General features: G+C 39.4%; 1 protein-coding gene across 7 annotated transcripts in view; it reads left to right on the top strand.

Annotated features, from left to right (window-relative positions):
* The window catches only part of stau1 (staufen double-stranded RNA binding protein 1), a 46038-nt gene that overhangs the window by 6000 nt on the left and 14833 nt on the right, over positions 1 to 25205 (top strand). For 3 of the 7 annotated variants that reach the window (XM_041203960.1, XM_041203955.1, XM_041203954.1), the window contains exons 2-9: positions 1205 to 1479; positions 5726 to 5850; positions 8573 to 8620; positions 10137 to 10293; positions 10612 to 10747; positions 14602 to 14773; positions 18943 to 19041; positions 22362 to 22574. In XM_041203960.1, the coding sequence (XP_041059894.1) occupies positions 1302 to 1479; positions 5726 to 5850; positions 8573 to 8620; positions 10137 to 10293; positions 10612 to 10747; positions 14602 to 14773; positions 18943 to 19041; positions 22362 to 22574 (1128 nt within the window). In that variant the 5' untranslated portion in view covers positions 1205 to 1301. The remainder of the gene's footprint in view (positions 1 to 1204; positions 1480 to 5725; positions 5851 to 8572; positions 8621 to 10136; positions 10294 to 10611; positions 10748 to 14601; positions 14774 to 18942; positions 19042 to 22361; positions 22575 to 25205) is intronic. The other 4 variants (XM_041203961.1, XM_041203957.1, XM_041203956.1 and 1 more) reach the window with 3 other exon arrangements.

The following is a 25205-nucleotide window of genomic DNA, read 5'->3' as shown; positions in this document are numbered from 1 at the left end:
GTACACAGGCTTGAAAGATCACATGGCATCTCTCTGTGCTCAATCATTCTTTGATCTAATCCAATGGGAGAGCAGACTGTTTTGAGCTGAATGATCTGTTCCTGTTCCAATATACTGGCCTTGGAGATAAAGCAACAATGAGTTACCAAATGATTCCAGGGCTGAAGGGATTGAATTCTTAAGACATTGGGTTATATTTTCTCAAGATGAATCAATTGAAGTGTTTGAAGGGGAATAGATACTTAATTAGGAAGTAAAGATATGGCAGGAGGGCAAGATTGGAATTGTCAGAATTGCCATGATTAGCAATATGATGACTTGTTCTTAAGAGGCAAACTGTTTTTTTCCAATCTTGGTTTTGCCACGTATTACTGAACACACCAAAAGCATCCAGGTTTTAATCCATTATCTACTTTGTTAGCTATCCAGTGCTGTGGAAGTATGTATGCTGGGAAAGATGGATAGGAGTTCTCTATGAAGCCATCCTTCATTGAATAGGTTGCTGTGAAATGGGGAGAAAGTTTGAAAAAGACTGTTCAAGTTCATTTGAAGGCCTGAGCCTAATTTTCATACTGGATTGAATTAAGTCACGGAAGTGACATGATGCATTAATCTACTGTGCTCCAGCACTCCTTTTTTTGCCCCTAATTTTCTAACCCTTCTCTTGCCAGGTACGTTTATGAGCATGTGTTCTTTTAACAGGTGTTGCTTGATAATGACACAGACACACAAAGATCAACCAGTTGTATCCCACATCATCCCAGTGCAAATCCACTAACTCAGGGCACTGGGAGTGAAAATAGTACCTTTCTTTAGGGCCCATTTACTTATTGGATAAACTTGCTCAGCAATTTGTTGAACTCCCCTTTTTTTATTAGCTTAGTTATGAAGATAACCTGGTATATATTTTATTTGAAGTGTGAGAGTATGGATAAAGTATCAAATTGATATTTAACTACCTGTGGTGAATTTTGTAAAACATTTAAGTTAATTTTTTAATTAGTTATACTGTATTCACTTAATTACAGTATGGATATTGGAAACTAATTTAGCATTGCACTCCAGTTCCTATAGAATAAATATCAAGTTATAAATGCTGTTTTCTGAAATGTAATTATTGGTGAAATAATGCATAAAGAGATGAGATTTTGTGATTTGTTAATACAGTTGTACTAAATTATGATATGTTTCTATTTGTTTCCAGATAGATCCTGCTACTGCATATTTCTGATCTTAACCAGCACCTCTGTGAAATCTTCCTGTAAACCTAATCTTCTTAAAGTTTGAGTTGGAAGTGTGAAATGTCTCAGATTCAGGTTCATAACTCATCCTCCAGTCTATCGCAACCTCTTATGGGTAGCACTGTTGGCCAGAGCATTCCTTCTGGTATAGGTCCCCTACCATCAGAAAGTGCTAGCAGGCCCATTCAAAGCTTAGCTTTACCTTCCATGTCTGCCACTTCCGCCACCGCAGCTGCAGGTTAGTATGGATGAGCCGTTGAGAAAATGTCCATGTTGTGCGTGCAGATAATCAGATATGAATTTTTTCATTGGTAACTTTTTGGATTTGTTTGGGGCAGGGAGTGCTAACAGGATATTGTGTTTAAAAGCAAAATACTGCGGATGTTGGAAATCTGAAACAAAACCAGAAAATGCTAGAGAAACTCAGGCCGCACAGCATCTGTGCAGAGAGAAAAAAAATAGTTCATGTTCCGAGCCCATATGACTCTTCAGAGCTCTGAAGATGTCATATGGACTCAAAACGTTAACTCTTTTGTGTCCTCCACAGATGCTGTTTGACCTGCTGAGTTTTTCCAGGATATTGTGTTTGCTCTTAAGGAATTTTTTTCCATCAAGTATCTAGCTGGGAGTTATTCAAAGCCAAGCTAAGTGTTGTTTGGATGAGTAACAAAGGGCAGTTCTGAAACTCATCATACACACAGAAACAATGTAGCATCCTGGTCTTAACATCGTAATCCCTCTCAATTTATTGAATTATTTTGCACTCCTTCAGCTATACAGTAAATAATTGCATTAATGACACAGGACAATTTTCTTTCCATTCATGGGATGTGGGCTTTATAATAAGCCAAAGAATGGTTACAGCAGACTTTTGGCTCTTCAAGTCTGTACTGGGTCTCTGAAAGAGCAACTGATCAAGTTCTGCTTAAGTGCCTTTTCCCCCATAGCCCAGCAATTGTTTGCTCTCCAAATAATTACCCAGTTCTCTTTTGAAGGCTTCAATTGAATCTTCCTCCACCAAACTCTCAGGTAGTGCATTCCCGATCCTAACCATTCGCTGTGTAAAAAAATCTTGTGTTGTCGTTGTTTCTTTTGATAGTCACCTAAAGTCGGTGTCCTCTGCTTCTCAATCTTCCTGGCAATGGGAACCGTTTCCCCTTATCTACTCTGTCCAGATCCCTTAATTTTGAATGAATCTCCTCTTAGTCTCTCTTAAAGGAGAACACCCCCAGCTTGTCCAATCTGTCTATTAATTAAGTTCCTCATCACGTGAATCTTTTCTGCCTCCTCTCTAATACCTTGACATTGTTCCTAAAATGTCGTGCTCAGAACTGGACACAGTACTCCAGTTGAGACCAAACCATGCTTATCATAACACACTTGCTCTTGTATTCTGTGCCTATATTTATCAAGTGCAAGATCCCAAGTGCTTTATTAACCACTCTCTCAAACTGTCCTGCCACCTTAAATGATTTATGCACATATACCACCAGGTCCCTCTACTGTTGCACTGCATTCAGAATTGTGCCCTTTTATATTGCCTCTTCATTCTTCCTACCAAATGCCACGTGTCCGCCCATTCCACCAGCCTGTCTTAAGTCCTCTTGAAGTGTATCACTATGCTCCTACAATTTGCAATGCTTCCATATTTTGTTTGCAAGTTTTGAAATTGTGCCCTTTATATCCAAGTCTGAGTCATTAAATAAAGAGAAGCATGGGTCCTAACACGGACTTCTGGGAAGCCCCACATAATAACTTCCTCCAGTCCGAGAAGCAAACTTTCACCAGTACTGTTACCTGTCACTCAGCCAATCTCCTATCTCTGACGCCTCTCTTTTATTTCATGGGCTTTGCCTTTGCTGACAAGCCTGTTATGTGGCACTTTATCAAACACCTTTTGAAAATCTATGTACAACCATACCACCCTCACCAGCTCATCAAATTGTTACTTCATCAAAAACTCAATCGAGTTAAACATGATTTGCCCTTAAGCCGTGCTGACTTTCTTTAATTCATTTTTTTTTAAGTTATAATTTAGTCCTGCATTATTATTTTAAAAACCTTTCTCACCACTGAGGGTAAACTGATTGGCATGCAGTTGCTGAGCTTATCCTTGAGCCCTTTTATGGACAAAAGTGTAACAATTGCAATTCTCCAGTTCTCTGAAACTACCTTGGACCTATGAAGGATTTGAGGATTATAGCCAATATATCCTCAATTTTCACTCTTGCTTCCTTGGATCCATATCATTTAATTTTGGTGCCTTATCAACTTTGTGTATAGCCAGTCGATCTAATACCACCCTTTATTAATTTTCTGTATCAAATGGCAAGAGCAATATTTATTGCCCATCCCTAATTGCCCACAAGACAGTGACTTGAACCTTTATGTTCTGCACTGCACAATGGACATTCTTCTATGGCCTTGATTTGCCACATTGCTTACTTTGGCAACGTTTTTTTTTGGAGCAGGTGCTTCCTCATAAAGCAATATGATGGTAGAAGTTCTTAGGGTTTTGCCTCCCAAATGAATGCTAGGATGCCATCCTTTGTCCATTTACTTCAGTGTAAACCCTTAGGTTTCCAGATCAAGATTTGGAAAACTCTTTGTACAATGACTTAAACTGCTACAGCAGTTTACTTCAGATGCTGCAGGAAATGTACTTTGACCCTGCATGCATAGCTCCTCTGGGAAGACTAATGCACTAACCAATGGACCACTTAACTGACATGGCCATCACACTGTTTTGTAAGCACGTAAGCAGCTTAGATACCTTCTATGGTAAATAGCATTACATATGTTTTTTAATGCTTAAGTGGGCAGAAACATCATGGCTTATCTAGTTGGTTGGCTTATCTAGCAATTTTATGATTCTCAAACTTTAACCACTCAATCTGTATGCTGCTTTAACACTTTTAACATTGTATTCTCCATGGGCATCTCTTGCACAGCCCTATTTTTTGGTGCCAGACTCTAGCTACACTGCTACTTGTCTCATGGTCATTATTTTGCCTTTAACAGCTTCTCCTTTCATACCTGTATGATCAGGTCAGAGGCTAGGAATCCTGCAGCAAGTAACTCACCACCTGACTCTCTAGCCTGTCCACCATCTACAAGACACAAGTCAGGAGTGTAATGGAATATTCTCCACTTGCCTGGATAAGTGCAGCTCCAACAACACTCGAAGCTCAACACCATCCAGGACAAAGCAGCCCACTTGATTGGCACCCCATCCACCATTTTCAACATTCATTCCCTCCACCACCGAGACAATGGCAGCAGTGTGTTCCAACTACAAGATGCACTGCAGGAACTCAAGAAGGTTCCTTTGACAGCACCTTTCAAACCCATGACCACTACCATTTAGAAGGACAAGGGCAGCAAATGTATAGGAACACCTCCAAGCTGCAAACCATCCCAACTTGGGAATATATCACTGTTCCTTCACTGCCACTGGGTCAAATTCCTGGAATTCCCTCCCTAACAGCACTGTGTGTATACTTACACCATGTGGACTGCAACAGTTCAAGAAGGCAGCTCGCCACCGCCTTCTCAAGGGCAATTAGGGATGGGCAATAAATGCTGGCCCAGCCAGCGATGCCCACATCCCATGAATGAATATTTTAAAAATCAGCTTAATTGTTCCTTCTTTCCCTTCCTCCACCCCACCCCAGCCCCATGCTCAATAATTGCAATCTTTGGTGGCATCATCTGGAAGCATGAAATTGGCATCCTCAAGTACATGGTTATGTTTCAACTTTTCATCACTGTCTCTTCGACTGACCCCATTGCTGTTGCTAATGCCTCCAACTGCCTTTCTGATATGAAGCAAAACTAACGTTGCTGCCTTGAGATTCTGAAAATATTCATGTCCTATCCACCTTGATTCCATGAATTTCTCCATCTGCTTCGTCCAGCTTAGACTAAAATTGTTGAACTTTTGTGAACTAAACACCAAGTTGAGCTTTCTTTCTTCATTCAATTTGCTAACAAGACTTTTTTTTTGCCTCTGAATGTGGCTACCTTTCCTTTTCTACTGAAATCTTTATCCATACTTATACTTGCTTGAGTCTTGTTTTTTCTCCATTAATGTCTCTCAAGTGCAGCTAATCTAAAATATTGCAGGCTGCACTGCAAGTACCCTCATCTTTGTCCAGAACACTACTGGCTGTAATTGTGTAAAAGTTAGTGACAGAAGTACCTAATTGATGTTCCTGAATGGTTTTCTAATGGATACGTTTGTTTATGGATTCAGAGATTATGCCAGTGAATGCATTAACCTACTACCCTGGATTAATAAGAACATCATAATGTATTTTATATGCTGAAACACTATAAAATCCATTGTCCAGGAAGTTTTTAATTTATAAAATTAATCAGTACTGCCAATAATGGCTGCTTATTGGAAGTGGTGGGGTGTGGTAATAATTGGTAGCAATACAGAAATAAACGTGTTGGTTGTTGCACTTCAACTTTTTTTTCAGTTCCTTCAAACATGGCAAACCCCAAAGAGAAAACCCCTATGTGTCTTGTGAATGAGTTAGCCCGTTTCAACAAGATTCAGCCAGAATACAAACTTTTAAATGAACTTGGTCCAGCTCATGCCAAGGTAAGTAGAAAACATTAATATTTCTGTCCTCTTGTGCTTTGATAGGAATCCGTTCCCCAGGTTTTAATTTATTTCAAATTGATGTGTGTATTCTGTAACTGCTAAGTTGAAAGTACTGCAATTCCTTCAGAAATTTAGGGTAAGAGCAATGCAAAGGCTTTGTGCAATAACACCCTGAAATTATCACTAGCTCCATTGCTCATTTATTTTTCCCCAAATAGCAATGTTGCAGAGTGCGCTTCTCCATTTAAAAAAAAATCCCGAATAACTTAATGTAACTTAGGACCTTGGAAGATGTACTTAAGTTTTAAATATTTAGTACATATCCTTGAGTATCTAAATGAATCTGTACATTCTTATTACTAGGTGAGGTTGAATGAAATGTAGATTTGCAGTGCATTGACCTTGGTGTTGGCGAGAGAACATATTTTTAATTAGAGGTAGGTTGCTAATTTCTATGCGCACACTAATGCTTGCCACAATTGCATTTGGTGATGAGGAAGTGACTGACTAGACAGCTTTTCACTACAAAAGTGAAATTTAAAATCTCTTGCTACCTGGGAGATGGTTTCCAGTTTGTTTAGCAATATGGACCATGACAGCATAGATGTTCCATTTGGACACTAAACAAGCATAGTGTACACTTTATCAAACTGCAATTTACCCATCTCAGAATTTGCATTGCTCTTAGAACCACAGATGCTTATATTATAAGCATCTCATAGTGAACTCAGTAAGTTAGAACTTAATCTACCCAAAATTTTTCTCCACTACCAGAGTTGTGGGAGGCTGAGGCTTGTATCTAACTTTCAAATCCAAAATTAATAATGCATTAAATCCTGAGTCAAAGGCATAGTGGTAGGCGTCTGTGCCATTTAGATCACTCCCTGTGCATCAGCTTACCTGTGATAGGGGTGGGGAAAGAAATATGGAACAGCCATTATGGTGCTCTCTGGAGGAGGGGGTGGGCCGTTCTTTTCAAAGGTGGACTCAGATTTAAACTCTGTAGATCTAGTTTTCCACTTTACCACCAGCAATTAATTGCTCTCCTCTGTACACTTGCCATCCTTCCAGTTAGAATTTCTCTTTGGCTGCGAAAGAAATAGAGACCTGTTGGAACTAGTTGCCCAACGTATGTCCCATAGCATTGTCCCTGCCCCAGGAACTCTGCAACCAATTTACAAAATATTGTATTCCATGCTGCAACCTTTTTGTTCTCAGACTGTTTGTTTTTCTGCTCTTAATATAGAAATTTGCCATGTTGGACAGCAGATGGAGTTGGGAGGGAGACCTTAGCTATTCCCAACCGTTGGTTTTGTTGGGAGAATGACAGGCTAGCGTATATGAAAATTAAAAGCTTGATAACTATGCATCTCCTGGGTTCTTCTGAAATTCAAATCCAAAGAAAAAATTGAAATATTCCTTTAAGATATACCTTGGGGACCACTTTCTGGGTGGATATTAAAGGAATAATATAGATTATTTTGGGAGAAGTTGATGTGCTATACTGTTGTACACTCTGGTTACAAATGGAGCAAAGAATAAAGTCGACAAAATCAAATTGCAAAAAGAGTACTTATGTGGCTCGTGGCTTAGTGCTGTATTCACGCTAAGCTGTGAAGGAAATTCACGAATAAATAGGTAGAATTCAAATATATTTAGGACATTATACTTTAGAATTGAGAAAATGGATACAGATTCATGATTAGCCATTTTTACCCAGAAACCCTCAAACATATACATGGGCAGCACTAGCTTAGAGCTCTGTTTTGAGCTAGAAACAGATGCTACCTCCTCTGTACTATCTACTGGGCCTCTTTCCTCTTTTGGAAATAGAGAAAAGCTTAATTGCCTTATTCACTAGCGAAGGAATTTTAGGGACAATTAATAATTACATAGTCTGGTATTATTCCCATTAAGAAGACATCGCTAAACCTAGCTTAGCAAATCAGAATTGAGCGTGACCAGACACCCGGTACAAAAATAAATATTATAGGGATGCAGCTCCATCCAAGCTGGAGAACAAAAAGCAATTTAAAAAATCTCTTTTTCTCTAATAAATGTTTAAGATCACTTGATGAAGAAATAGAATCAATTGGAAGAAATCAGGAAGGATATTGGAACATATAAATACACGTTGACCAGATATCAGCTCACAACATTGCTATAATAAAACCATTTTAACAATTTAAATAACATTGAATTTTAAGGGCTAATCAAGAAGGAGGAGTTTAATCAAGGAGGCAGAACCCAGAGCTGCTAAAGATAATCTAACCTGGTTTTAGAAGGCTAAAAATGTTCAAGTTTGTCTTCAGAAAATCAGAGATATTGCAGAAGGGTATTGAGAACCCTCCAATATTTCTCCGGTTGTTGAGGAGTTGGATATCTTTAAGAGGACAGCTTTTGTGTCCAACTGCCCATCAACTGAAACATTCGAGGATTTAAAGTAACACATTACTTTGAATATTTGATGGATATCCTTAACTAATTTTAACTGTACCATTGTACTTTAGTCTTTTTCACTAGGTTCTCTGTTAGAACTAAGACTTATTAAATCTTTTTATAGTCATTAATGTTGCGATGTACTTATCCACTTTAAAGTGTATTGCATGTTAAATAGTTATTTAATAAATTTGTAAATAAGTTAGTAAAATATAACATCTCTTGTAATCTTCTGTAAGCAATTTAAGAACCCACCTCTCTTGTATCTTCCCACTTCCAGAAAATACAATTTTTTGAAGAGAAACCCCCGGACCCTTATAATATCCGGGTAATTATAACTTGACTGACAAATTATTTAACAGGCTAACTGGAAGAAGGTAATATCTCTCGATAGTCATCTTCCTTGGAGGAGCAGTAGTTCACTTTCTCAGACCCAAAATAAGTGTCTGTGAGGTGCCTGCTTTGAACTCAAGTGAGGGTGATTATTAAGGATTTTGGGGAAATCCCCATTCGGTCTAGAGTTATGATCTACTTCAAAGCTATTCAGGCCACAAGGTGCCTTATTCCATTCTTGGTCTGTATTATGTTACCAGGTACTAAGTTAACTGGAGAAGGTAAATCATCCAAGTTTCTCTAGGCTGTTTCTGTCAAGTGCGTACACAACTGTCAGTTAAGGGCAAGGATTGGTTATGATGCTCTGTGGTTGAATAGCTGGCTGATGTTCTTTGTCCAGATTTAATAGAATTGTCAATGCTGTTGAAGGCTTCTGTCTTCCATGGAACTAGTAAGTGTGTTATCTTTGCTTCTGGAAAAGGAAAACATTTTGAAAGGTTTTTTTTTTTATATTTGAATTGCAAGGCATTAGTTTATACCATTTGACTAATGTTATGTTGGCACAAGCCTCTCGGTCAGTTGTCAATGTCCATCTGTCTTGTGTCCCCAAAGTGCTGCTCCTCCTCCTCCTATAACTACCACCTGGCTCTGTTTAAGTTTGTTGCCAACGTATCTTTCCATTTAGTCTTAGGCCGCCTTCCTCCTCTTCTGGCAGTCCCTTCTCTATTGCTCGCCTCACTGCATTTCCTTCCTCTCTCCACAACAGGTTACCCTATTACTACTTTCTTCTATGCTCCTACAATCATCACAGACCCCCTAATGGCCTGGTTCCTGATGTTGTCCTTTCCCGTTACCCCACAGATCCATCTCATTGGTATCCATTCATCGTTCCTCTCTTTTGATGTTGCCTCAGTTTCTGCACTCTATAACAAGGCCAGGTCTTGTAACTGTCTTGTAGATTCTTCCCTTCTGTTTCAGTGATACTTTTCTATTACACAACACTTCACTGTACATCTTCCAAATACTCCAACCAGAGCTAACCCGTTGCTTAATTTCCATTTCTATACTCCATCTTCTGCTGCCACTGACCCCAGGTACTTGAAACAACTCACTTTCTCCAAGTCTTCACCCATAATATTTATAGCTTCACTCTGATCCTCTTCCCTAGGCTCAAACTGTCAGTTCACATATTGGCTCTTGGTGCACTGATCTTACCCCATTTTTCAATGGTTTTGTCCAGATATTCGGTCAATATGAAGTGGCAATTATTGTAAAACATATTGTATCTGAATTCCATAATGGCTTTTTGATTATGCAATTATTTCAGACATAATTATTTTGTGTTGATATAATATATTTTTCAGTGCAGTTAGTGAGGATAAGTAGTAATGTTTAACTGGTTTCATTTTAATATGCAACCTAAATGCAATCTATACACTAAATGGAAGTTAAAGTTAATCCTATAATGGTTTGCACTGAACTTTTTGATGTCTTGTAAATTTTGCTTTTAGGTTTTTACGGTGCAGCTGACACTTGGTGACCAGCACTGGGAAGCTGAAGGAAGCAGCATTAAGAAGGCTCAGCATGCAGCAGCCGCAAAGGCCTTAGTGGAAACCAGTCTCCCAAAACCACCACCTCGTCCCCCACGTAATGATTCAAAAAATCCTGGTAAAAATTAGTTTTAGTAGAACAGTCCCTGAAAGAAGCAATATTGATCGCTGTCTGTCAAACTCTTGACAAAAGTGAAGGCTAAAATCATCAGTAGAGAGTGGTACCTGAAAATATAAGGTCAAAAATAAAGGAACAGGCACTTTGTTTCTTTAAGTAAAATAGTGAATTTCATTTGGCAGATTATTTTCATAATGTCACATTGCACTCAATCACAACCTTTTACTCTGAAGCCTGCTATTGTACAAGTTGAATAGTGTGTGCATAATTTTGAAATTGGGGATGACATAAAATTAACAATTTTATTTGTGTTTTTAGACAGTGTTACTCCAACAGTAGAACTGAATGCCTTGTGTATGAAAATGGGGAAAAAACCGACCTACAGACCAATTGATCCTTATCCTGGGCTAAGGCCGAGCTACAATATGCTGAGAAATAATGCTTACCCTCAAAGGTATCAATTTTATCTATGGCTGCATTTTGTCCTGTTCTGCCTATCACAACTGAAATGATTTATCTATTAGCTACCCATTCTATATAGCGCTTGAAGTGAAAGCACCATTTCACTTTTTTTTTAAGTAGGTTTAGGGAAAAAAATCAAGAAGCAGTTATAGATTTGTTCCAGGGCATCCTGTGCAATATCAAAAGAGAATGCTTCTGGTAGCCCAGTAGATTTAAGCAAAAATTACACCATGTGGGCTAAATATTCCAATGTTCAAATCCTCTACTGTGCTGTTCTCAAGGTGCAATTTGGTATTGTGTCATTCCTTAAGAGGAGTGGGGGGCGTGGAGGAGAATCAACTTGACATTCTGCCTTTTGATCACTGATTACTGACATTTGCAAAAAAAAGTGAGCATGTGTTTCTGAAAATCCCAACTCATATTGTCTGAAGACAATTTGGTCAAGCCTTGTAGTTATGCTAATAGTTTCTAATAACAAGCTGACATAGATGATGCTTGGCTTGGGAGCATCTGGCAATGCAATTTAGTGGTAAGGAGAGCGTACACTCTAAGAAAATCACTTCAATAGTTGAGCAGTAGGGAAAAAAGATGTGCCATACACTGGCAAAGTTGTTTCTAATCTCCATGGGATGTTCCAAAGTGTTTCATAGCCAATGGCTTTTGAAATGTAGTTGTTATTTTCATGTAAGCAGATGAAACAGATAATTTCCATATAGCTTGGTCCTAAAAATGGCAAAAAAGATTTTTTTATGTTGGCCGAAGGAGGAATTTTGGCCAGGACCTGGGAAAAATTCCTTGCTCCTCTTTTTGAATAAGATCTCATGATCCTTTATGGCTGCCTGAAGAGTTCGACAGGGCTCAATTTAACATCTTGTCTAAAAGCTGGCACCTTGTTGTGACCGTGCTAACCCTCCATTAGAGCTGCACAGTTAGTCCCACTCCCATGCCTTTTCCCTGTAGCCCAGCAATTTTTTTCTCCTCGGATGTTTATATAATTCCCTTTTGAAAGCCATAATTCAAACTGAATCCTCACTCTGCACACCGGAACAAAAAACTTAGACTCATTTTGCTGTTGTATCTTTTCCCAATCACTTAAAATTTGTGTCTACTGATTTTTCAACCCTGCTGCCAATGCGATGTTTCTCCCTACCTACTTTATCCAGATCTCTCATGATTTTAAATACTTCTTTCGGATCTCCCTCCCCTCCCTTCCTCTTTCTGCCTGCCCCTCTCTCTCTCTCTCTCTCTTTCTTTTTGTCTCTCTGTCTCTTTCTCTCACCCCCCCCCCCAATTTGTGCACATAAATCTCCAGGTCCCTCTGCTGCTGCTTTAGAATTGTACCTTTTTATGTTGTGCTGTCTCGTTCTCCCTACCAAAGTACACCAATTCGCACTTCTGCGCATTAAATTTCATCTGCCATGAGCCCCCCCCATTCCAACAGCCTCACTATGATTGAAGTCTATCATTATGCTCCTCACATTTCAGAATACTTCCAAGTGTTGACATTGTGCCTGGCACTTACAATCTAAGCCATTAATATAGATCACAAGTGATGGCCCTGGGGAACCACAGCATATACTTTTCTGCAGCCAAAACAGTTGTTCAAAACCACTGTTTGTCACTTTGCCACCATGGATACAAAGTCGGCTATGTCCTTTTATTCCTCAACTTTGCTGATGAACCTGTTATGTGGCATTTTATTTAAACACCTTTTGGAAGTCCATGTACCACATGGACCACATTACTGTCATTATCCCTCTCTTCATCAAAAAACTCATTCAAATTAATTAAACATAATTTACCCTTGACAAATCTTTGCTGACTTTGTATAATTAATCCATATTTTTGAGTGCCTAAATCTTTTACAAATGATAATCTGGACAGAATTAACCATGTTTACAGCACACAAACAGCCAATTGGCCCAGCAAGTCCATGCCAGTCTTTATGCTCCTGTTATGGCATGGCAGATGGTAAATGCTGAGTTGTTCAAATTCCAAAGGGAAACTTGAAACAACTGCCACTACTTGTTTTGCAGTTTGTATAAATTTCAAGGTATGTGCCTTGAATTCAGTCGTAATAAGACCACTAAGTCTTATAGATTTTTATAACTAAATTAAACATTTATTAATAAGAGAAATGCTTTTAAATACACACACAGATCTACAAACTACTACAATAACCCCTAAATTTTTTTTCTTTTTTTTGGAAAAATATACTTTATTCATAAAATATCTGGAAGAACATACCAAACCATTTCAAAATCACCATCACAAACACAAAGATACAATCAGGTTCAACTTTTACCTAGTTCTGTTGAAGGGTCATGAGGACTCGAAACGTCAACTCTTTTCTTCTCCGCCGATGCTGCCAGACCTGCTGAGTTTTTCCAGGTAATTCTGTTTTTGTTCAACTTTTACGACATGTGTTATGAGGTGCATCAATACAATAAATGAATATTACAATCATTTGCAGACATTCATTTTGAGCTGTACAGCCCAAGGGGCTCTACACAGATCCCAGTCCCTCGGTGCACTGTGGCAGAAAGGTCTTAGACAGCGACCCTTCCCCATTGTGCCTTTGCGGCGGCTGCCCCAAGCCCCTAATCAATCTAACTCCCAGTTACACTTTGTTAAGGCAACAGTAAGACACACAGATTTTAAAAGACCTCGGCCAAGAAACATGATACCCTGAACAAGCCATTTTCAAAGTGAGTGCTCTTCACTTCAGTCCCTGGAGACAGCAGCTTGAGGCGTAGATACTAAAGGCTTTTTCACACTTGAAAGATCTTAAGATGCCTTCCCCTGCAAACACTGTTCTCTCCTTTTATACATATCTTCCTCTTTGAATGCGAACACCCATTATTTCACTATGCCTTTGGACTTTATCTTCCAGATAGTAAAAATCTCTCATAGCACTAAGTTTTACTAGTAATCTTCATTAAACTTCACTCCGTCTTTTGAAAACAATCTAGTCTGGCTTATTTAAAAATGCAAATGTTCTCTTGACACCTATGTTTCTAAACTTCCCCATGTTTACCTAATTAGCATTTCAAACCTAACTTCTCTTTTTACATCAAAGCACCCAGGTAGCTGTCTCTAATTCAGTTAAATCTGTCTCTCACACAGGCACATATAGTCACATCTCACTATTACTCTATTTTACAATAAATTCCATTAATATTATGAGAATTATATATTTCTGACAGCTCTGCATAAGCCACTCCTACCCCTCTTATCTAAACCCATCAACACGTCCTTCCATTTCTCTCCACATGCTTCACCTTACCTTTGAATGCATCTGTTATTTGCCTCAACTACTCTTTTTTCTGGCAGCAAGTTGGATATTCTAGGCAATCTTTGGGTAATGAAGTTAATCTTGAATTCTCTATTAGATTTATTAGTAATTACCTTATTTATGGCTCCTAGTTCTGGTCTCACCCACAGCTGGGAGTATTTTGACCTATATCAGGTCACTCCTCAATCATCTTTACTAGAGAAAAATTTGCCCCACCTGTTCATTTCTTCCTTATGCGTGTCACCTTTCCACCTGGTGTCATTCCAAATATTTTTTGGCACTTCTGTATCCTTATAATATGTAAACTAGAACCTTTAGTGCTCCAAGTGTGGTCTAACCATGTTTATACAAGTTTAACATTACTTTTCAATTTTTCCCTTTTAGAAATGAGCCCCAGTGTTTTGTTTACTTTCTGTAAAGTCCTCTTAATCTGTGTCAATACTTCTATAACCTGCATACCTTTGTAGCTGATATAAATGGTTAACTAAAACCTTTCATCCTATTGTTCTTGGGAATTGAGATTTCCTAATTTGGTGTTTGTTTTCCTCAAGGTACTTCTACCCTTTCCCTCCTGTTGGACCAGTCACTTACCAAGTTGAACTTGTAATTGGAAATCAGCAATTCCAGGGAAAAGGAAGATCAAGGCAGGCTGCTAAACATGATGCAGCTGCTAAAGCACTCAAAGCCTTGCAAAATGAAACCCTGCCATCCAAGTTACCAACTGTGGGTATTTTCATTTTGATTACCGTCTAGCTTGGTTTGAAACGTCAAGTCAACTGTTGGAGAAAGTAATACTAAGTTTACATTTGTAGATGCCAGTCTCCACTTAGAGCTGGAGTACAGGATCCAGCCAGGCAGAAACCTCTTTACACTATATTCTAAATTGCAAGCCCTCTCCCTTCTGATTAAAACTTGTAATGTTTAGAGCTTGTGAACTGTAGAGATTGTATTCTGTAAGCACTTCAATTAACTGCAGCTGGGTTTGTTTAAAAAGAGACTTATCCACATTGAAATGGAACAACGGGATCCAGGTGAGAAGGCACGGTTTACCTTTGTCATAGTCACATGAGGTATCCACAGGAACCTACAACCTTCGGACTTAGAGGCAAGAGTGCTATCAGTGAGCCATGGCTGACACATCTCAGGTGATGGATCTCTTCAGCTGTCCTCCCTCAGAGAATTTGGGAGTAACAACTACAAATATCAGATAAGAATTATCAATGAAGAGCCTTGTTAATTTCTCAGTTCCTCACAGAACTTGATTTGTTCTCCTACCTTTCAGTGATTACTATGCTTATAGAATTAGAATCAAGTGTTTTCTGTCAGTTTAGTTTTTATTTGGAACACCCAAATCTAAAAAGAAGAATCATTGTAGCTTCCATCCACCGTAATTAGCTGCCAGCCTTCCTGGATTGATAGAGTGCCTGGATTGATAGTGTAATTGATGTTTGATTTTCTGGGCATCGTTGTGAACCAGCCAAGAGAAAAATTTGAAACTGGCCTAGCATTGGAACCTGACAATCTGGTGGTGCCCTCACATGATGGTGTGGTTTCAGTGGTGCAGGGTATTGCGAGTATCCATTTTGGGCCATCATTGCAGCATCCCTTTTGATATCAGGTATACTTAATCAGATGCCATATGATCAAAGCTACAGGCATAGGCCCGCAATGTCCTTGTCTGACCTTATCAGAGTACCTCCTGGTGTGCACTTGAACAGAAGATTAATCTGTTGGAAACTGCTATGGGAATTATAAAGAGGAGTTTTACACTTTTTTCATCCTTTCATGTTCTTGGCCAGCCACACTTTGAATTTGAACAAAGGGCAGTGCTGCAACCAATCCCAGGATATATGCTGCCCTGGGGTATGTGCAGTCTAACCATTATTTTTTTTCATTCGTGGAATGTGAGTGTTGCTGGCTAAGCTGGCATTTGTTGCCCATCCCTGGTTACCTTTGAGAGGGTGATGGTGAGCTGCTTTCTTGAACTGCTGCATGAGGTGTAGCTACATGCACAGTGCTGTTGGGGAGGGAGTTACAAGATTTTGACTCAGTAACAGTGAAGGAACAGCGATATATTTCCAAGTCACAATGGTGAGTGGCTTGGAGGGGAACTTCCACATGGTGGTTTCAAATATCTGCTGCTCTTGTCCTTCTAGATGGTAGTGGTCGTGGATTTGGGAGGTGCTGCCTAAGGAGCCTTGGTGAGTTCCTGCAGTGCATCTTGTACATGGTACACACTGCTGTCACTGTACTTCAGTGGTGGAGGAAGTGATTGACACCCCATCTGCAAACAATCAAGTGGGTTGCTTTGTCCTGGATGGTGTCAAGCTTTTTGAGTGTTGTGGGAGCTGCACTCATCCAAGCAAGTGGAGAGTAGTTCATCACACTCCTGACTTGCGCCTTGTAAGATACCAATTGTGGTTATTTTAATTTTGTTTACCATCTAACTTGGTTTGAAACATCAAGTCAAAAGTTGGAGAATGTAATACTAAGTTTACGTTTGTAGACGCCAGCCTCCAATCATAGCTGGAGTACAGGTTCCACACTTTGGACAGACTTTGGGGAGTCAGGAAGTGAGTTACTCACAGGATTCTTAGCCTCTGACCTCTTATAGCCACAGTATTTATATGGCTGGTCCAGTTCAATGGTATCCCCCCAGGATGTTGCTAGTGAGGGACTCAGCAATGGTAATGCCATTGAATGTCAAGGGACAATGGTTAGATTCTCTCTTGTTGGAGATGGTCATTGCCCGGCACTTGTGTGGCACAAATGTTGCTTGCCACTTGTCAGTCCAAGCCTGGATATTGTCCAGGTCTTGCTGCATTTGCACATGGGCTGCTTCAGTATCTGAGGAGTTGCGGATGGTGCTGAACATTGCGCAATTGTGAGCAAACATCCCCAGTTCTCACCTTATGATGGAAGGAAGGTCCTTAATGAAGCAGCTGAAGGTGGTTGGGCCTAGGATAAATGGATCGAGTACTTTCTGAAATACATAGGATTGTGGGCATTGCAGTTAGCATGACTACTGCAAGAGCAGGAACATGGTAGCAGGGTGATTGAGGGTGTACTATCAATAAGATACAACCGACTAAAGTAAATCAAACCAGAATTGGCAGCTCCATCTGTAGAGTTTTACCCAGAGGGTGGTGGGCTTCTGGAATTCACTGCCTGATTTGGTGGATGAGGCTAAAATGCTTAATTCTTTTAAAAGGCACCTGGATCTGCATCTGAAGTGCTGTACCTGCAAGTCCAGGTGCTGGAAAGTGGGATTAAAATGAGCAGCTAGTTTTTTTTCCTCCTTTTTCTCTGGCTGGCGCAGATGTGATGGGCTGAATGGCTTCTTTCTGCGCCGTGACTTTTCTGTGGTGTTAGATACGTTTGCTATCGGTCGTAAGTGACAACTCAAATGGATAGCAGTTTTTTTTAAAAAAACGGAATTCTTTTTCTATCTAGAAGGACAAATCAAACAATGAAAGTATGTTGAACTTTCCAAAATCTTAGATTGCAGTTGGAGTAATGTGTATAATTTTGGATATCCCTGAATTGGAAGAATATGAAAGGAATGGAAAAGGTGTAGCTTAGATTTATGAGAATGTTACCAAGATGAGCAGTTACACTCACAATGATAAGTTGTAATCTGAAAGATGGTGATAAATTTGTACCTTACGTCAAACAAGAGTAATTATCTACGAGGACCACTTTTAAAAAGGAGAGGAATGGTTAGAAAAACTGCAGCTCAGTGGGGTAGCCCTTACTTGTTTTGACTTTTAATTATCTGCTTGTACCCAAAGCATCTTCTGCAATGGCACCTCTTGCTGTCCTGTACTCTTAGCTCTGGTGTGCCTTAAGGACTGATCCCATTACCTGAAGATATGGAGTCAATTTCAGCACGTATGTTGGCAATGCCTAATGCTGTACATCTCCACTGCCTATTTGGTGTCAGACTGTTTATCCCAACCAAATATTAGACACAGTTTCACTTAGATATTGGGAAGACTGAAACCATTCTTTGGCTGTCACCTCAGGCCCTATATCTTTACTGCCAATCCTCCCTCTCCCCAGACGTTGGCTGAACTAAACTGCCTGCAATCTCTACATCCTGTTTGATCCCAAGTTGAGCTTCCAGCTCCACATTACCTATTATAAACGCTTCCTACTTTCATTCAGTCCCCCTCCGACTCTGTCTCACCCTATCTGTCATTGAAAACCTCATTTATGCTTTAATCACCCCTTAACTTGATGTTCCAGTGCTGTTCTAGCTGGCCTTTCATTCTCCACTGTCTGTCAACCCTTTGGCTCACCCAAAGCTCAGCTGCCTATAATCTATCACATGCCAGGTTTGTTTATTATGTCAATTGCTTGCATCCATTGGCTACCAATTCACCAATGTCTCCCATTTAAAATTCTTATCCTTGTGTTTGAATCCTTTATTGCATTTACTGTCCTATCCTGAACTACTTTGAGCCCTGCAACCTTTCTTCACCTACCATCCCTCTCCCTGCAAGCTCTCCTTTCCCCTGAAGAGCAAACAGCAGAGTGAGATTAGATTGGGTGGCTTGTGGAAAAGCACCACAGATTAGGTGAGATAAATCGGCAGTTTTTGAGCAGTAGTGTTCCACAATCTAAAATAGTTTAGACACCCTAGAGTTATTTTCAAGATAATATTTTCAAATAAATGTCTTTTACAATTGAATCTGTAGTTTTGTAGAAAAAAAAGAGTTGCATTAATATGGTGTCTTTCACGACTTCAGGGCATCCCAAAGCGCTTTAGTCAGTGAACACTTTTAAAGTGTAGTTACTGTTGTAGGAAAATGAACATGGTATGCTGACGAAATTTTAAAACTTCTATTATGTAATTTCATGCTGGTAACTACTTGAATGTTTCCTTGCAGGTTAATGGAAAAGAACCAGATGATGATGATCTCAATAAATCTGAAATAAGCCAAGTTTTTGAGATTGCACTGAAAAGAAACATGCCTGTGAACTTTGAAGTAAGTTTTTCATAAAATGTCACCACTTTGGGTGTTAGATTTATGCATTGAGTTTTTTTATTCTTCATTAATATATATGAAATTTAATACATGGGCTGCATGTTTATTGAAAATTCTTAAGGCACCTGCAGCATCTGTTACTAGTGAAGGTGTCACTCTGCTAAGTGTTTTCATTTAGTGGTATCACACCATGTGAACATGCATCACTGAGGTTACATAATCTGACCCCCTGAGTCCCATCAATGCTTGAGTTTTTCTTTCTTAATTGAAATGTCTGATCCAAAATACAGGTTTTAGTATTTTTTTTAAATGACATGTCCACAAAAGATTTAAATTTGTCCATTTAAATTATCTTTTGATTTGAAGATTTCAGCCTCACCTATATACCTGACCTTGGAATTTGGCATTTGTCCTGAGCATGTTCAAATTCTTAAACTTCCCAGGTTGCATCAGGGCTTTCCATTCAGCTCTAGTGAAGTGATATTTTCTTAACACCCAGTACTTTTTTGCCTGGAAAAAGACAGGAAAAAATTTACAAGCTTTATTAGAGCAAAACTTGTATTCAATGAAGTATTTTTTTTTCACAAAAAACCCACCTATCTTTGCATGGGAGTGTTCTGATTACATGCCTTGATTTTATTTTGCCTCAAGACTATTTGACTGAGGAATAAAGAGGCACACAAGTTGGAGCTGCATATGTCCTTCGTTATTATCTTCAGTTTTCAAAAGAAGGCCCCACTTGACATTTGGGTAACAGTCAATGTCAATTGTTTATACCATCAAAATGGTTTGGGACAGAGTGAGCGAAATAAGCAGTTTTCTTTGATCATTCCAACATAGCTTTCAAAAACTAACTTAAAAACATAACAGCACTCTTTAAAGACAAGTTAGGAGGAAGAGAAGAGAGGCAGTCAGTTGACATTCATTTTTGGTAGTGAGAGACGGGTCAAGTAGATGTAAATTGAAGCATGCATGACGGGAGCAAGGGGGAAGGGAAATATGCTGATTGAGTTGCGTCATAGAAGTAGTAATAGAAGTCTGGGTTGTCAAGAGGGAGAATGTATGTGGGATCTGATCAACAAGAGGGAGGTGGGATTTCCCATTACATTTTGAGCATTTTGAACAATCTGGTCACCAGGTTAACATCGCAATCTTATCTACTCTAAATAGCAACTGTTGGGTGTCACAGTGTGACATCTAGACATAAGTAGTAAAGCAGCATTTATGGAAATAGTAGGTATTCCAGGTAAAGAGGAATTTCTAATGCAATGTGCCCCCTACTTTCAATGTGTGTGTGTTGGTTTTCTTGTGCCAACATGTATTAGATTAGGGGCAATTTCAGGATCAAGCAGAAATAGAAAATGGAAGCATAGTTGTACTGATGTAGGTGATGGGGAGAGGAAGCAGGTGCAAGCAGGACTGAGGAGGAGAGAATGTGAAAACGGAGGGGAAAGAGATGAGACAAGGTGGAAGTGGAGTGGATGGGGTGCAGATAATGGTGTGGAGACATTCCTTGGATGAAAATATAATTGGGGCGCATGTTCTGGAAGGCTTTGGTTTCTCCTTGGTAGGAGAGCATTTTCTGTTGCATTGCTGAGGAAGGGATGGTGGGGGGCGGGGGTGCTTGAGGGAGTTCGTTTGTTTACTAGATGAAGGGCCTTTTCTATCTGAAGTAGAAGGCCATTTTTTATTATTCGCTGTAGGTTTTGGAAGACTGGATTTGCTTTCATTCTGTTACTGGATATTTTGTGCTTTTGGGGCAATGCTGTTTATCCACACCATAACCTTTTTGCTTCTTTGTATCATTGGTGGCTACACTGATTTGATGATTTTACTTGCTTGGATTTTTTCTTTGCCTTGAAGCATGCCTTTGATTCAGAGAATGTAAACTTCTATGGCCGACATCATCATTCCCTTTTTGTCTGCTAATTGCTGTCAGAATATTAATATTTCACAGTTCAGTGTTTTTATTCAAGTTGCCTGATTTTAATTGGAATATTTTCAGTACCTTTTTAACCTTGTCATTGCTGTCAGGGCTATTTGGAAGAAAAAGGTGTGGATTTACTTTGCTGTTCAGATTGGGTCTGTTATGTGCCATTGTGCTGGCATTCTCTTAATGTAATGATTGCACACACTCTTAATAAATGTGTATAATTTGATCCCAATAGAAATCCTAAGCTTGGCACTTGGCTTAAATGTTCACGTGGTTACATTTTTCACTTGTATTACACATTTCTAGGCTTCTATCTCGCACCCCCCCCCCCCCCCCAAATCCCTGTTAGATTTTTGGGGTCACACGATTCTGTAACTCATTGGCTATAGAGACAAGGTTCCGTTATTGTGCTTCATTCATCTTTATGCCAACTAATACTCAAGTGGTCTGTCTTTCAAGAAGCATTGTGTGAATCTCAATAATTTGCATATTAGAAGCTCTAGTTCAACAAATACTTGTGATCAGGGAAGCTCCAGAAAATGCTTTCTGAAGCTGATTAATAACAACACCAAAGAAGAAAAATATCTCTAAGTGCATATTATTATCCGTGATCTTAAAATAGACATAGGAAAGAGTCCAAGGTGAGGTTAGTTGCAGTGATGCTGAATAATGGGTTTGTAGGTTTGTACTTGAGTCTTCATTCTGATGATATGACTCATACAACCCATATTGAAAGTGGTCTCATGGAGACAACCCTGCACTGTTCTTGTGTTTTAAAAAAAAACTTAATAGCTACCTTGAACATTATTGATAGATGTGGGCAGATGCTGTCTGCCATCTTGTTGCCCTTGTTGGATGTTGAGTGAGGATTTTAGATTTTGTACTCATTCACTTTGTTCAGTCAAAAATCAGTAGAATGGGACATTAAATTGCTCTCTTCTTTCTCATCAGCAGGAGAGAACCCCTGGCAATGCACACAGCAAATCTATAGCCTATCATTTGACCATGCTGCGTTGGAACTTTTCTCCTGTTGCTTGTATGCAAATTATTGACATTCACACAGCAGTTCTTTAAGACTGCACAATTGCATACGAGTTGCCAAAAAGATGAATAATGCATTACACAAGGACCTGTGTAGCTATCTATCTCTGGAGCGAATCCATTTATTGTCAGTGCTCCCTTAAAAAAATCTTTTTTAAATGACAAGGGAAGGGGGGGAGAAATTTCAAGGCAGATTGCAACTGCAAAACTTTTGACATTAATGAGCCACCCTTGCATTGTGTGCGAATCAAGTAAATTGGCTGCTGTAAATGATTGCCAAATTTTGTCAGTAATTTGTTATTAAATTAGACATTACATGTTTTAAATGTTTTTTTTTGATTCACAGGTAATAAAAGAAAGTGGCCCTCCTCACATGAAAAGTTTTGTAACAAAAGTAATGGTTGGAGAATTTTCAGCTGAAGGAGAAGGGAAGAGTAAGAAAATTTCCAAGAAAGCTGCTGCAATAGCTGTTCTGGAAGAACTGAAGAAACTTCCACAGCTTCCGACAGTAGAAAAAGTGAAACCACGCATAAAAAAGAAAACTAAATCAATAGTAAAGGTGTGTAGGTATTTTACCCATGAAAAGGAACATTTATTTAGGGGGGGGGGTGGAAATCCTTAACGTTAAGTAGAAAATCAAGCAGTAACTAATATTGAAGCAGAAATACAGCTTTTCAGCTTTACTCGTTCCAAGATTCCAGCTCTAGCCATTTGATAACCACAAGTGGGAAATATTTATGATCCGCCATGATTCTTCAAATTGTATGCCCAGCTGAGGATTCTGTGCAACATTGGAGGGATGCTGTGTTGTTAAAGGGCAAGCCATTGGAAAGGAGAAACCAAAGTCTCATCAAATGGATGATGAAAATATCATGTTGCTGTTGAAACAACAGGAAATTCAGTGTGCATCACCAAAATAATCTTTAACCATTCATCTTTTGCTTCTTGTGAAATGTTGCAGTGCACAATGGCTGCCAGGTTTGCCGATGTCCCTTATCTCTGGGGGTATATGTTTCTGGGTCAAGGGTGGGAAGGTAGAGCTGATGCTGTAGTTCAGCCATGGCCTTATTGAATCCACATTCCGATAAGACCATTTGCTGTGAAGTACTGTTGAAATGCAGGTATTTTTTTTTCAAGTGGTTTAATTGGTTTTTGGATGCGATTTCCTGGTGTATTTTCTTGTCCCTCAAATCCTGGCTGCGTAATTATCTTAAAAAAAAGAAGCATGCAAGTTGTGCAATGTGCATAAAAAGGGCAGTAAATATTATTGGTTATGACAGCTATCCTAAGTTAAATCTAGTATAAGCAATGGTCCATTAATTAGCTATTTACTTTTTAGGATTTTGTTGATTCCTGCTTAATAGTAATGCCTTCTAAAGCACTTCACAGGAGTGTTTTCAAACAAAATTTGACAAAGTCACCCTCTACCATTCAATAAGATTATGGCTGAACTTATCAATGCCACTTCCCTGAATAGCCTCATATATATCCTTACCTTTGGGAATAGATATTTGACAATAAGTAGGTTTGAATGAGCCTCTTCAAGGAAGAGAGAGTTTGAGAGCAGGCTGCCTTTGGGGAGGGAATTCTAGAATTTAGGATCCAGGCAGCTGACAGTACAGGTGCCAATGGTGGATGATTTAAAATTGGAGATGCACAAGAAGCTGGAGTTGGAAGAGGGCTGTTATCTCCGGTCATTGGGCTGGAGAAGGTGAGAAACGAGGAGGGGTGAGGCCTTGGAGGGATTTGAAAGAAAGGTTGACAATTTTACACTTTGCCAATTCCAACGATGTCATTATGGGTCAGCGAGCACAGGCCTAGTGAATGGGATGATGAGAGTTAGAATTTGGGCAGCAGAGTTTTGAATGAGTTCAAGTTTACGGAGGGTGGAACATATAAGACTAACCAGAAGAACATTGGAATTATGAAGTCTTATGGTAATCAAGGCATGGATGAGGGTTTCTAAAGCAGTTGATTTGAGGCAGTGAAGTGACATGTAGGTGGTCTTGGTGCTGGAACCTTATCTTGGGCCCATGTAAGATTCAGCCATATACAGTGACAGGGCAGACAGATGGGGTCAGTGGCTACAGAACAGAGTTTGGGTTGGGGATGGAAAAATTACACTTTGCTCTTCCCTATATTTAGTTGGAGGAAATTGCTGCTCATGCAGGACTGGAGGTAGGATAAGCAGCATGACATGTTGGAAGCAGTGGAGCTAATGGTAAGGTACAGCTGTGTTGTCATTATGCATATAGAATATGATGGGTTTTTGATATTGCTGAGGGGCAGCATGTAGATGAGAAATGAGGGGACCAAACATAGATCCTTGGGGGACTCTGGTGTGGGAACAGAAGAGAAAGAAGCCATTGCAATTGATTTTCTGGCTATGACTGGCTGAATAAGAATTGAACCAAACAGTCCCAGCCAGCTGGATGAGTGAGACGAGATGTTGAAGGGTATTGTGGTCAAATGTGTTAAAGTTTGCAAACATGTCAAAGGATGGTTTACCACAGTCATGTAGGATGTCGTTTGTGATTCTTGATTAGGCTGTTTCAGTGCTGTGGTAGGGATGGAAATTTAATTGGAGGGGCTTCAAACATGAATTAACCAAGATGGCAGAGACAAATGATTTTGTAAACACATAAAGGACACAGTTATTTTTTTTGTCCAAGAATTGCCTTGAGATGTGATAGAAGCATGCAGTGTGAGAGGATGGCTTGGAGAGGCAGATCTATGGAGTTTATCCCCAGGGAACACACAAAACTTTTGACTGCACATTGGACACCTTTGTATTTTTGGGACTGTTTGCTTTTGTTGTTGGCAAACTTTCCAGGATATAAGTATAAATCTTCCAATAGATGTGTGACTGTGAAGCCTGTGTTCACATGAGTTTCTAGTCTAAAAACCACCCCATTATACAAATGCTATTCTGATAGGAGTTACTTTATTTGTGAAGCTACTGTGACTTTCTGTATGTTACATTCACTCCAAAGCTATAACTTCCATTTTACCTTAGAAAAATTAGTCCAAATTCCAAGGTCAGCCTATTAATATAGTTTTGCACAGCTTGAAATAATTGTCATAATTGCATAAAGTTTGACATGCAAAAGCTATGTTGTTGAAAATTGGAGACTGTGCACTTGGTGCTTAAGATTGGCCACAGGTGTTGTCAATGCATCGAATAAATGTT

This window comes from Carcharodon carcharias, chromosome 14, assembly GCF_017639515.1.
Source record: "Carcharodon carcharias isolate sCarCar2 chromosome 14, sCarCar2.pri, whole genome shotgun sequence".
Classification (NCBI taxonomy): domain Eukaryota; kingdom Metazoa; phylum Chordata; class Chondrichthyes; order Lamniformes; family Lamnidae; genus Carcharodon; species Carcharodon carcharias.
The sequence above is the reverse complement of the archived record's forward strand: the minus strand, read 5'-3'. Positions and strand labels throughout refer to the sequence as shown.